The sequence below is a fragment of the Peromyscus leucopus genome, chromosome X (assembly GCF_004664715.2).
Source record: "Peromyscus leucopus breed LL Stock chromosome X, UCI_PerLeu_2.1, whole genome shotgun sequence".
Classification (NCBI taxonomy): Eukaryota; Metazoa; Chordata; class Mammalia; order Rodentia; family Cricetidae; genus Peromyscus; species Peromyscus leucopus.
Window position 1 is genome coordinate 70,171,908 of NC_051083.1, and position 14,129 is coordinate 70,186,036.

General features: G+C 36.4%; 1 protein-coding gene across 2 annotated transcripts in view; it reads right to left on the reverse strand.

Moving 5' to 3' along the window:
- Positions 1 to 14,129, reverse strand: part of Hdx (highly divergent homeobox) — a 114,138-nt gene that overhangs the window by 32,063 nt on the left and 67,946 nt on the right. For both annotated transcript variants that reach the window (XM_028884581.2, XM_028884582.2), the window contains one exon: positions 12,191 to 12,337. In XM_028884581.2, the coding sequence (XP_028740414.1) occupies positions 12,191 to 12,337 (147 nt within the window). The remainder of the gene's footprint in view (positions 1 to 12,190; positions 12,338 to 14,129) is intronic.

Consider the following 14,129-nt stretch of genomic DNA (forward strand, 5'->3'; position numbering starts at 1 on the left):
GCTTGTACATGTTGTATGTATGTATATATATATGTATATGTGTGTATATATATGTATACACACACACACATATATATACATATATACATATATGTGTGTGTGTGTGTGCACTATATTTCCATATTTGAATGTCAGTACATGTCCCACTATGCTTGTGGAAGTCGGAGAACTTTGGGTGTCAGTCTCTAGCTTCCACATTTGGGACAAGGTCTCTGTTGTTCATAGTGAATATACCAGGCTACCTGCCTGTTGAGCTTTCAGAGGTTCTCCTGCTTCTGCCTCCCATTTCACATTTAGGAGTACTGCGATTATAGACTTGTACCACCATACTGGCTTTTCACAGGTTCTGGGAACTCGAACTCAGATTCTCACATTTGCATGGCAAGTGTTTACTCACTGAACTATGCCTCCAAGCCATTTTTATATTATATTTTTGTATGTGTATATTAATGTGTGTACATCTATTCATGTGTGTATGGGTAACAACTTCAGGTGTTACTCAGGCATCCTGTCTTTTTTTTTTTTTTTTTTTTGAGAAAGTGTCTCACTGTTTAGCCATACTATGTAGAGCAGGTGGGCTTTATATTCATAGAAAAACAAATGCCTCTGACTACCAAGATCTAGGATAAAAGGTATACGCTCCCATACCCAGCCATTTTAGATAGGGCCACTAACTAGCCTGGGTTTAATGACTAGGCAAGTCTGGTCTGGCTGGCCTGCAAGCCCCAGGGGTTGGCCTGATTCCATTTTCTCTGTTCTGGAATTACAAGTGTGTATCACCACCATGCCTGAATTTTCTTAATTTTTATTTTATTATATTTATATTTTTGAGCATTTTATACATCTATAAATGAAATATGATCATACCTACCTCTTATTTCCACCTCTAAATTCTTGGTAACCCTCCCAACACATCTCTCCTACCAACTTCAGGTCTTTTTTGTTATTGTTGTTTACCCACTAAATCTAATTTGTTCTGTTCGTATGCACATGGATGTGGGTCCATCCATTGGAGTATGTGAAACCCACCATTGGCCACACCCTCAAATAATAATTCTCCTTCTCCCAGTTGCCACCTACTGCCAATACTTGTCTCAGCATAGTGGGGCCTGGAAACCACCTCCTCCATCTATGCCAGAATATTTGCTGTTCAACAGTACCATTCTTGGCCATACACCCACTTAACTTTTTGTTTGTTTGTTTTTGTGTTATCTGGGGATGAAACTCCAGTCCTCGTGTTTATACAGTAAGCATTTTACATTGACAGAGCTATATCAGCTCCTTTCTTTATATATTAACAGAATTTACTCTATACAATAAGGCCTACATAAATACAAAGCCACCATAGAAACTTTCCAATGTAAATAAAAATGTGATTAAGGTTAGCTTTATACTTGCTAAAATTCTTCAGAAAAAAATATGTCTGGCAAAACAGAAGAACTATTCAGTTAGCTCAAGAAGGCTAACTGTTTTTATTTGCTGGATGGGGGTAGGGGAGCAAATTCAGGAAATACAGAACTTTAGACGTATTTAGCAGTGTATATTTGAACATGAAATCTAAAACAGATTGTCTTAGAGGAAAAGTAATCAATAAAGAAATACTTATAGATGTTATAACAATTTCCCTAGATTAACTAACTATCCAACAAAGGAGAAATACTAGTGAAAAAAAGTAGTTTCCCTTATCCTTTACGTTGCCACACTGCAAATGAATCACTAGACTTGAGAAAATCATAAGAACTGGACCTTCTCACCAAAGTGCTTTTTTAATTGTTTGCTCTTTCACTATTTCCTATCTGGGAATACTGCTGCTTATGAAAATGTGATGCAGACCCTTTTCTTCCACAATAATCCTAGCCAGTGATTCTGGGCAAATGATGGCACAGACTAAAGGAAGAAGGCACTCTTTAGGATGCTTGTCCCCCTGGTCCCCGCACCTCCGGAGCTGAGGACAGAACCCAGGGCCTTGTGCTTACTAGGCAAGTGCTCTACCCCTGAGCTAAATCTTGCCTTATTTACATCATAAAACCTGAAGGAAGGAGAAAGAAAAGGAAAGAAAAACAGAAGGCAAATTTCTACTTATCTTCACCTTCTTTTGTCCCCTTCTTGGAAGTGGTGAGTGTGTTATGTACAGTGACAAAGGTAAAATATGTGATATGAATATTGGGGAGTATTTGAGGGTTTTATTGTATTCTAAGGTTAAACATTTTTCTTTTTTAGATCAAACTCTTTACAACTAAACAGCTGAAGCTTGAGTGGTGGAAGGTACCTACAGTGAGTTCCCAAACAGCCTGGGCTATATAAGGAGACTGTCCTCAATGTACACATCCTGAAAGGCAATGGGAAAGAATTCAAAATATAAACACAAAGCTCCAGATTGTATTACGCTTTATAGACTCATAGAAGAATGCAGTTACCTTAGAAACTGCTATGATCTGAATATTAATATTCCCTAACCCAATTAGTATGATTAACTTCTAACCTCTATGATGACAGTATTAATCTCTCAAGAATAGATTTACAGATTTTTAAAAGGAAACAAAAGGATGTCTTATCTTCCACCATGAAAAGATAGTTAGCTGTATAAAAGGGGCCCTAGCAAGACATTAAATATGCTAGGGAGTTGATCTTGGACTTTATGGCCTTCAAAACTATGAGAAAAAATTTCACCTGCTTATAATCCCTTAAATATTATTTTGCTCTAGCAGCTTGTGATAGCCACTTGACTGAGTGAAGGAATACCCAGGTAGTTGATAAATGAGGGCCCTCTGGAAGGCATTAGCATTAGAATAGGTCAATTGAGGAAGAAGGTAGTCTTTATCCAGTCCATTGAGTTTGCCTTAAGTCCATTGAAGAAACCTTAAGGTTTCATGTAGTATTTCATGAATACTTCAATAACATCGAATACACCACTCTATAAGTTGCTCCTTTCTAGGTTTGGAAGAATGTGGCATCTTTTATTTATATATTCATTCATTCATTTACTAGCCATTGTTACCTAATATTATTCCTTATAGTGGAAGGACTGCTCATGTTTTCTCATTCTGATGCAAACTAAAGACACTTTGGAAGGAGGCGCCTCCATTAAAGAATTGCCTCCATCAGACTAGCCTGGAGGCAAATCTATGGAGTATTTTCTTGATTAATGATTGCTGTCACACTGGAGAGGGCAGTGCCACCTCTGGTCAGGTGTTCCTTGCTGGTGTAAGGAAGCAAACTAAGTAGCCATGGGCAATAAACAGTATTCTTCTAGGGGATACTTCTCTGCTTCAGTTCCTGTCTCAGTTTCCCTGGATGATGGACTCTAACTTGTAAATCAAGTAAGACTTTCCATCCCCATGTTGCTTTTGGTCAGTATTAAGTCATAGCAACAGAAAGCCAACTAGGACAGTGGGTCAAAGTCTAGTGTCCTTGTTTATTACAAGTGTCATATCTAGTTCTTTGCTCCAGATCTTCTTCAATCCAAACTGCTTTCTATACTCCAATTATTAAATATATATGAAGACATTCTTTTTCTTTTCCATAGTAAACTTGATTAGTTTAGAAATATCCAGTGTTTCAACATTTTATTGAAACAGGGTCCCACTATTTAGCCTGATTGGCCTTGAACTGGCTGGCCTCAAACTCCCAGAAATCTGCCTGCCTCTGCCTCCTGAGTGCTGGGGTTAAAGGCGTGTGTCAGCACTTCTGGCTGCTGCTCAACTATTTTACATGAACTGTTGGCCAGTTATTTTATCACTTGGCATCAGATTCCTTGTGTTCAAAATTAGGAAGCTGGATTCCAAATCCTGTCCTTTTTAGGATAAGCGTCCCTTCAGGATGGTTATCAGTCTTCAGAATAGTGTGTATTTTTAACTAGAACACCTATGAATAATTTCACAAATATAATGACTATTAAAAATGAGGACTCTCAGACCTTATAAATTTCTAATACTATTTCTATTGAGCAATGTGAAAGCATATTCTAAACTTTTAGTTCAGATTATGATATCATTTAGTTGGTAAATTCTGTATTATATATATGTCTATTATACATTTCTGTTAGATATTTATTTTTTATATCAAAAATATTACTGAATAGTATATACCATGCATATATACAGTAGTGAAGATAACAAGTATGCTCTGTACCCTGAGGGAACTTCAACTTATCATACAGTATAAAAGTACTAGTAGTATACATATATAGAAAAGCAAATGGAAACTAAATTTTTTGACCAAGTGTTACAAAGAGAGCCAGCTAAACTATTTAATCACAATGACGTAGTATAGTGAAGATCTTTTTGTATTTAACTAAGTCTTTCAATTTTAGAAAGGGAAAGGAAAAAAATTGTGTAATAACAGAGCACTGAATTAAATCTCAGGCTGCTTATCAGCTTATTTCCTGTATCTCCTCTTCTTTACTGAGACAGTATATCACTATATAGCCTTAGAACTTAACATGTAAATGAGGCTAGCCTAAAAACATGGAATCCTCCTGTTTCTGTCTCATGAGTGCTAGGTCTAAAGGTATAAACCAATACCAGCATATAAAACTTATCATTTTAACCGTTTTTCATTGCCAGGGTTAAACCTAGGGCCTCATGCATACTAAGCTCTCTACCACTAAGATATATGCCCAGCCTCTAAAGAGACTCGCTTGAATTCTTTTTCTTGGTGCTGGAGATTTACACATACCAGGGTTTTACACACACTAGGCAAGTGCTTGGCCTCAGTGCCCACTGGCTTTAAATTAATGTCTATGATGGATAATAGAAGCCAGAATTGGTGGCTTTTATCATAATTCCAGCACTTAGGAGGCTAAAGGAAGAGAACTGTTGTGAATTCAAGGCTAGTAACCCCAGCTACTTAGCCTAGACCACAGAGTAAAGTTCTGTTTTAATAAACAACAAAAAAAGATAACAGAGAGTTTACTATATAATTGAAAAACATTGGTCTGTTTAAAGACACTTCAAATCTAACCATACTCCTCTGAAAATAAATGTAGTCTTAAATTTTAAAATGTACGTTCATTTTTGCATGCAGTTTGTTCAAATTTCATAAACTGTATTTTATACATTCAGTCATGTATTGTTCATACAAACATTTGTCCATAAAAGAGTACATTTGGACTTGTCCACCATAACCCAAACACAGATGGGAAAGGCAGGCATTATAACAGAATGGCAACAAGATGGAAGTAGGTATACTGAAGATTTTTGAGTATTTGTAAGGACCCCAAAGCATTGTTCCCAGATGGTTGCTCTATAGCCTTGTGAAATACTTTCCACTTATGGCTAACTTAAGCCCAGAGACATTAAAGCACGAGCAAGTTCTAGAAGAAGGCTGCAAGCTATACATAGTACAGTGCAGAGTTCTGGCACATGGTAGATGCTCTCTGTGCACAGCTGTTAAATGAATAAGTTAATGAACAATAGACAAGAATCTGGAAATGATGTTTCAAGTTGAAGAAGCACATGCATGTAACTAATAATACTTAGCAAAATTCCTAGGAATAGTGTGCATAGTTTTCTTCCCAGACTTCTTATATGTTATAGTAACCCTCTCATATCCATGCTTTTACTGTTTGCAGTTGCAGTTGCCAGTCGTCAACTGCAGTCTGGGAATAGAAACATTTGGCTTGACTTTTAGCAGTGAGACCACAGTCACACAGCTTTATCACAGCATAGAGTTATAATTATTTTATTTGTTATCAGTCATTGCTGTTAATATCTCATTGTGCCTAATTTAGAAACCAAACCTTATCACAGACATGTATACACATGCTAAAACAAACATACAGATGGTTTCACTTTCAGAGATGCACTAGAGGTCTTGGAATGCATCTTCCATGAATCAAGGAGATAACTTAATGTAACATAACAAGGAAAACGAATCTAAAATGTCAAAATTGTACCATAAGTAATGGCTGAGTAGACATCTAGAAGCAAAGCTCACTTTAGTAATCAGTAACTTGAAGGTCCACTGTACTTAACAACATATGAGTAGTTTCTCCTGAAATCTTAAGAAGACGTTTTTATGGAAAAAATTCTTCCTAAGAGCAATTTATCAAATTTTGCAGAAAAAGTCCATTTGAAACCCATCATGTCTCCAAACTTTCCTCCCATTCTTAGCATGCTGGCGAGTTAGAAGCTCAGCAGAAAGAACAAGATAGTAGATTGATCCCCATTTCTTCACTATTAGAAGTTTCCGCTAATTTTAAGCAAAAATAAAATATCCCTTCATCATTGTCTTGTATATTATGAGTTTCTGTAGGTAGAGTAGGTTATGCACACAGTAAAACTTGATGATGGTCTGCACATCAACAGCACTGTATTAAAAACAATAACTAAGTCCATGCCTAAAAGCCACTGAGAGAGCCCTCACCAGGGATCCTATGGCTATATCACCTTGCATTTGATTAGTGTATGTTATGAAAAGAATCTGTCCTTATCTCCTTTCTTTTGAAGTACAGGGGCTCTCATGGAGGCCTGAAGCACAAAGTGCTTATTATTATCAATGGCAGATTAAACAGAAAATTTGAAAAAAATTAAACATTCTACAGAAAAGTTAGAAGTTACATTTTAAGAATACCTTAGTGCAAGCAGAGTAAAAAAAATTAGTAGATTAAAAATAAGAACCACAGAAGAATAGTTGTATCCCTGGTAAGGAAATTAACCAGCAGATATAAGCGAGTCATTAGATACAGGAAATACATCTTCAAGAAGACAAAACTGATATACTGCCAAATGTGTGGGGATAAATTAAAAAGGTCTGAGGAAAAATTATTATCAAGTACTTAGAAAACTAAACAAGCAAACATGTAAACATCAGAAGAATTACCTAAGAAAAATACTGTGACAACATCTGGAAGGCTGAGGCTTCCATCAATTCAAAGCCAACCTAGGCTATATGATGGGTATTAGCCAGTCCACACCACATAGAGAGACCATGTCTCAAAGGCCCCAAAGCAAAAACTAAGTAAATTTTATGTTCCAAGGGAATAAAGTATATAATACTTAAAGGAGAACAGCATTGCACTACATAATTGTAAGGTGTCAAGTATATACATCATAATGATTTTAATATTTTGCAAGTTTGTTTGGAGGTTCCAGCAAGGAAGTGCCACTACTTATATACCTTTCACAGAAGAATGGTCCACCTTTGTTGAGGATGGTTGCCCTCTTTAGTGAATCCTCAGTTTCAGGAGGAACACATACAGAGGTATAAGGAAAGAAAGGGACACCTGCCTAGCTGACCAAATTGGCTGAATCACCCCTGGTTTAACAGGCCAGATCACCCTGACAACCTAATGCTTATATAGAAAATTCAACTAACCAACATTAAGGGAGGATAAAGAGGGAAAAATATGAATATAAGTAAATGAAACAATGTCAGAAGATTTTTTTAAAGCATTGAAATTTATAGCAAAAATTTAATAGACACTTTTAAATTTTTTTCCATCTTAAGATGGAAAAAAAACCCCTCAAGAAGTGGCAATGTAAACAGATTTGTGAGGGCCAGCTGGATATTCCTCATATTTGTTCTCCCTTCTTCTAAAGTAATAGCAGGGTTAGCTGAGCACATGATTGCCACAGTAAAACTCCATTTGTGGCTTTCCTTGCAGTTTGGTTATGATCATGTGACAAATCTTTAGCCAATTTGATGGAAGTGCAAGTGTTTAATAATAGTTTCTATAGCTTCTTTTTGAAAGACAGTTTGTATATACCACTTGATATTTTCTCTTCTCTATGTTGTACTACTAGGAGTTATATATGCCATCATTATGGATCTTGAAGAGGTGTTGCACAAGTGACAGAAAAAAAGATGGAATGTATTAGTATCTCCAAGGCTACCCTAGCATTTCTATACTAACTGTAGACAGCATATCAACTGGACAGAATTGTAAGGGTTTGCCTAAGCCACTTTTATTTTTTAGTGTTTCTGTAATTCACAGATGGAAGTAAAAACCAAAGGGATCATCTAATGGAGTGAAAACTGTTTGACTCCAGCTATTGGAAAAACAAAGGAGGGGAGGAGTAGGCAAGTTTTTAAAACAAATCCTATGCATGTAACACAACTTCAATTTGAAACTATTTAGTTTTTTTTTATACAAATCACTTAAAGGAAGTTAAGACAGTTGGACTGATAATGTTCCCCACAAGAACCACAGCTTAACAAATACTCAATGCCAGGCACAAGAGACTTCCTTTCAAGTAGTCAGAGTAGCCCCAAGGAACTGCCAAAATAATATAGATTATCGACAGTGGCCCTTGGTTGCCTCTCAGGGTTTGAAGGTAAATCACTGCTGCTGAAGATACCACATCCTTAGGGCACAGGACTCAGATGATTTGAGCTGGATCTGGCCTGAAAGCCTCCTAGTTTCCATGCTTACAGAACATGCTATACAAACTTTCAGTGGAGGAAAGCAGTTAAAGAGTCCTACCCGGCTGCATCATCTATGAACCATGACAATAATCATCATGGTAAGATATTCATAATGGCACAACAAATGGCACTCACCCGTCACTGGCAACCAACAGCTGTCTTAATTGGACTTAAGACCCACTCAACAGGAGGGAAATCATGCCTAGTACTGAAAGCCCAGCCAGCTTTCCAGGGCTAGTGAAGTCATGGACCTTAGAAAAGAATCTATTTCTGTCATTTTGCTAGACCAGAATAATTCTTTACTACATTTTAAATAAAACTTATCCTAGCACCCTTAATCAATGATGCCCCTCCTTACAGTAAATGGAAACTACCACAGGAAACCACAACTGGACACAATGCATAGATCAACAGAATGTAGGGAGCTCAGCCCTAACAGATACATCTGCATAAACATCTCCTCTATATCTATGACTCAGGGAACATCATAGAAGAGAGGGCATAAATGTTATAAGAGCCAGAATGCCAGGAAGTGTGTGGTGGAACTAATCTATCCATGAAATGGCTGCATTAACAAGACTGGAACACAGCAATGTCAATTGGGACAATATTATGAAAGGGAAATAAGTTTGTGGGGTCCTACTCCTACACCAAGAACTATAGGCAACCTTCTCAGGAGAAGGAGAATTAGCCTCTCCTAGGGATGACACCCTCCACCCTTATTGGTTGTCTAATGCACAATAATCAGCCCTGAAGTCATATACACAAACAAAATGGACTCAGTAATTTGTATTTATGAATTTGTGAAGATTTGGGGAAAATTATTAATGAGTACTCAAAAAAGGCTGATTCTCCTCCCCTCCTCTGTCTCTGTCTCTGTCTCTGTCTCTCTCTCTGTGTGTGTGTGTGTGTGTGTGTGTGTGTGTGTGTGTGTGTGTAAAACAATGATAATCAAAGAAAAAGAGGCTATCAACTTGAGAATTGGGGAGGACATGGGAGGGTAACTGTGAAGGGGTGGGAGGAAGAAAAGAAGGGGGCCGAGTGATAGAATTCTATTTCAATTAAAATATTTAAAATATTTATTTGTTTTATTTACTATTAGTGTTTATGTGTATGTGTGCATATATTATATATGCATGGTGTGTGAGTGTTCATGTTCAGATACACACATGCCACCAGAGGACAATTTTCAGGTGCTAGCTAGTTCTCTTTTACCACAGTAACTGAGGCTTAAACAGAGGTCATGGCTTATAGAACAAGCATTTTCACTCAAGGAAGCATCTTCGATTGTTAAAAATACAATTGAAAAATGACAAAAACACAAGCTTCACATTTCCCTATCTGTGGTTTTTACTTAGGTTCTTCATGATACGATACCACATTCGTATTATCTCCAGTATTTTTTTTTTTTTTTTGGATCGTCCCTCTTACTATACTCAAAACTCCTTTAAAACAGGATGTGTCTGATGCATTTCTTTCTCATTTTTAGTATATACTCTTATATAGCAGCATACTCAGCAAACATAGGCTTGAAATTGATTTTATATCTGGATCAAGACAACAAAAAGCAAAGCTCTGACTAGGACAGTGTGTGTTTTTAGAGTTGTATTTATTTTGAGAAACCTTTGCCCTTCGTCTTCTCTTTAGATGTTTGAGAAAAGGTTATTTCATCTGGAAGAGTTTTATGTTTTGTCACTTGTTCTTGAAAAGCACTTCTGTCCGGATCTTCTGAGATGACCCTTAGTTATGGGCTGAAGCCATGTAATAACTTTGCACGGATCAAAATGTTATCTTTTCTTCCTACCTCTAAGTTGAATGAGACTTAGAAACCCAATGGAGGAAATCTTTTTTTTTTTCTTTTCTTTTATTTTATAATACCATTCAGTTCTACATATCAGCCATGGATTCCCTTGTTCTCCCCCTCCTGCCCCCCTCCCCTTCCCCCCAGACTACCCCCCCATTCCCACCTGGAGGAAATCTTTATACCATAGAAACCAGCAAATGGTAATGACAAACAAACAAACAAAATCAAAACCAAAACCAAAACCAAAAGAGGCATCAGTCCCTTAATGAAAGATTATTAAATATTTACAATACCATGATTATCTCAACCTCATATAAATGTCCTTCAAATGGGATATAAACTACTATCCCCACAACTGATAATTAGTATAATTATTTTTATCTATTATTGATTATAAGAATACATGAGATTAATTTCAGATCATTTCATGAAATTTTTTTCTTTTTTATTTATTCTTCTCTCACATATTATATCCTGACTGCAGTTTCTCCTCCCTCCTCCAGTCCCACCTCCTCTCTCCCCCATATCCACTCCTCTTCCACTTCCTTCAGAAAAGAGAAGGCCTCCCAGAGATACCAACCAAATAAGGCATACCAAGTTTCAGTAAGACTAGGCACAAACCCTCATATCAAGGCTAGATGAGGAAACACAATGAGAGGAAAAGAGTCCGAAGAGCAGTCAAAAGAGTCAGGGACAGCCCCCGCTCTCACTGTTAGGAGTTCCACAAAAATACCAAGCTACACAACCCTAACATATATGTAGAGGACCTACATGAGAACCATGAAGGTTTTCTGATTGCCAGTTTAGTCTCTGTGAGCACCTATGAGCCCTAGTAAGTTGATTCTGTGGGCCATGTTCTTGTGTCCTCAACTCCTCTGGGCTCCTACAATCCTTCTTCCCCCCTCTTCCACAGGATTCCCCAAGCTCCACCGAATGTTTGGCTGTGGCAGTTTTTTGCGTAATATTACTAACACTTGTAAAACAGTTTCAATAAGGAATATTTGGTATTTCATACAATTGACTCATTCAGCATATAAAATTATGGATTTTCAAGATATTAACAGAGATGTGCATCAATCACAACAAATTCTGTAAATAGTACATCATGCCAAAAAGGAAACTCTATACCCGTTAACAGTTATTAGCTTTACCTCCCTACTCCTAGCTCTTGGCAACTCCAATTTATTTACTGACTCCACACATTTCATATTGATTTAATAATACACTATGTAAGCTTTTGTCACTAGATTATTTTCCTTAACAAAGTACTTTTAAGGCTTTCCCTTCTTGAAACATGTATCAACATCAATTTTCTTTATATGGACCTATAATAATCTATCATATGCCTACATCGTATCTTGTTTATCTATTCACTTGGAGGACATTTACTTCACTTGCACGTTGGGGCTATTATGGATAAGACGTATCTATGTTTGAGTTCTTTGGGGGGACCTATGTTTTCTATTATATAAGTATAAAGCCAGTAGAATGGCTGACTTAAAAGATAAGCCTATGTTAAACTTTTTGAGGACAGTTTTATGAAGTGGAAATGTTAACATTTAACATTCCCTTCAGCAGTACATAGGGTTTCAGTTTCTCCATGTCCTGTCTTACTTGTGATTATCTTTACTTTTAATTATACCCATCATGGTGGGTGCTACTATGCCACTGAGTTTTGAGATATATATATATATATATATATATATATATATATATATATATATATATCATATGTTAAATGATTTCATTGGTTTCTTGTGCATTTTATACTTTGGAGAAATGTTTATTTTTTGCTATTTAAAAATGCTTTATTTGCCTTATTATCACTCAGTTGTGTTATTTATATACTCTGGACATACTTTAATTATCAGACACATATTTTGAAAAACACATCTCCCTTTATGCAGGTCTTTTCACTTCATTAGTGATACTGTTTGCAGTACCCCATGCTGCTAGTTTTCAAGCTTTTATTTATGCTGCTTATCAACTAAAGCATGAAAATTACTAAACATGTCTTACCCGAACTATTTCACAGTCGACATTTAATTCAGTGGCAACAGCTTCTATCTTCTCTCTACATACAGATCCCAGGCTGGTCATACCATTGTCCCAGTACTTCTTAAGGGTAGCCAAGTCTCGGTCACTGAACTGAGTGCGGTCCTGTAGCTAGAAAATACATTTAAAATTTAATGTGATCAAAGGAAGCAATGTTATTGAGAGGGTAAATGGGGTGGGAAGTAGAAGTACCAAGTTCAATATATAACATTGTGATAGTGATCCAGGCCACCATTTTTTTTCATTTGCAAATTTAGCATGTTTAAGGAGAATACAGGATTCAGGAGTTCAAACTGACCTCCCAAGAGAAGGCATTGTCCACGTATCAAAACAACAGACCTAACAAAGAACTTAGATCACACCTGGAATGAGTGAGAATCCTATACTCCACAAAATGTTATTTTCTCTTTCAAAATGGTGGTATTTTAAGATCCCAACTCTATCTAGATATAAATTAAAAAAACAAACAAACAAAATCTTCCTCAGAGAAAACCTTGGGCCCAGGTCTCCTTGTACCAGAAAAGGACCTATTGACCTATCCTACAGTTACCATTGCATATGTTCTAGCCGTTTTTTTCCTGGATTCTGATTAATTCTGAGATGACTACAGGGATGGTGGTGTAGAAATTAGACTCCCCCCATTTTGGCAAAACTGTAAATGAATCCAATTGCTTTTGTTAATTTCTATTTTTTAAATTGTCTAAAACACAGAGAAACTGAGACTATGGGTTTATGAACCCAAGTGCCCAGTAAAATAACAGATAAATAGATTTTACAAGCTTTACCCTATTTCCTCATTATGAAAATGTACATTTCCATTGTTTTAAATTTCCATTACAGAGTGTGCTAGGATGAAAGGAAATTGTTTTCAACTGACAGCAATGTAATGTTCTTCATTATGCAAACATGTTCATTATAGCAGACGAATAAAACAGATAAACAAGAAGATAATTTAAATTAACAACCTGGAATAATACTTAACATTTTAATTTTTTTCAAAAATTTCCTTTAATGCATGCATTCCCATTCATATCTTAAAAAAAAAATAACAAGACAATGACAGGGGCTGGGGATAACACAGTTCACTCAATGAAGGGTTTGCTTTGCATGCAGAAGGACCTGCTTTGGATCCTAGGCACCCATGCAAAAGGCCAGTATGATTGTGTGCTCTTGTAATCCCACTGCTTGGGATACAGAGACAGAAAAAAAAAATCTTTGGGTCTTATTGCTCAGCCAATTCTAGTCTAACTGGTGAACTCCAGGCCAATAAGAGAGCCTTTCTCAAAAGAAGTCTATGGTATCCCTGGTGATACTGGCCTCTACACACATGTAAACTTACACACATATGTACACCTGGATCGTATATAAACACACACACACACACACACACACACACACACTCACTCACACACACCAAAGACAGCATAACATCAGTATCCTGTTTTATGATGTCTTGCAGGTAGAGAAAGACTAAAGGTCCCCAAAGTACTTGATTTCTAAGAAGAGATTTCACACAATTCTGACAACTTAAATAAACCTATATATATTTCATAGCTTGTTTCATCTCTTCTATAAAATTCTAGCACTGCTACAGAAAAGGTAGAAAGAAACTATAAATCTTTTTTCCCCTCCCAATTGGGCCAAACTGCAAACAAATCTATTTGCTTTATCAGTTTGTTTCTTAGTTCATTATAATGCAGGTTTATGAACTTAAGGACCCCTTGTAACATGATGAATTTAAAAGGCAAATAAGTAAAATAAATGTAAAAGGACATTTTAATTGTGAAAAATGAATCATATTTATAGCTTCAGAAACTTTCCAATAAACCTAACCTTTTTTTTTGTTGTTCTTAGGCTTTTAAAAACACAATATACCACATGCTTTATATATTGCTTAATTCAA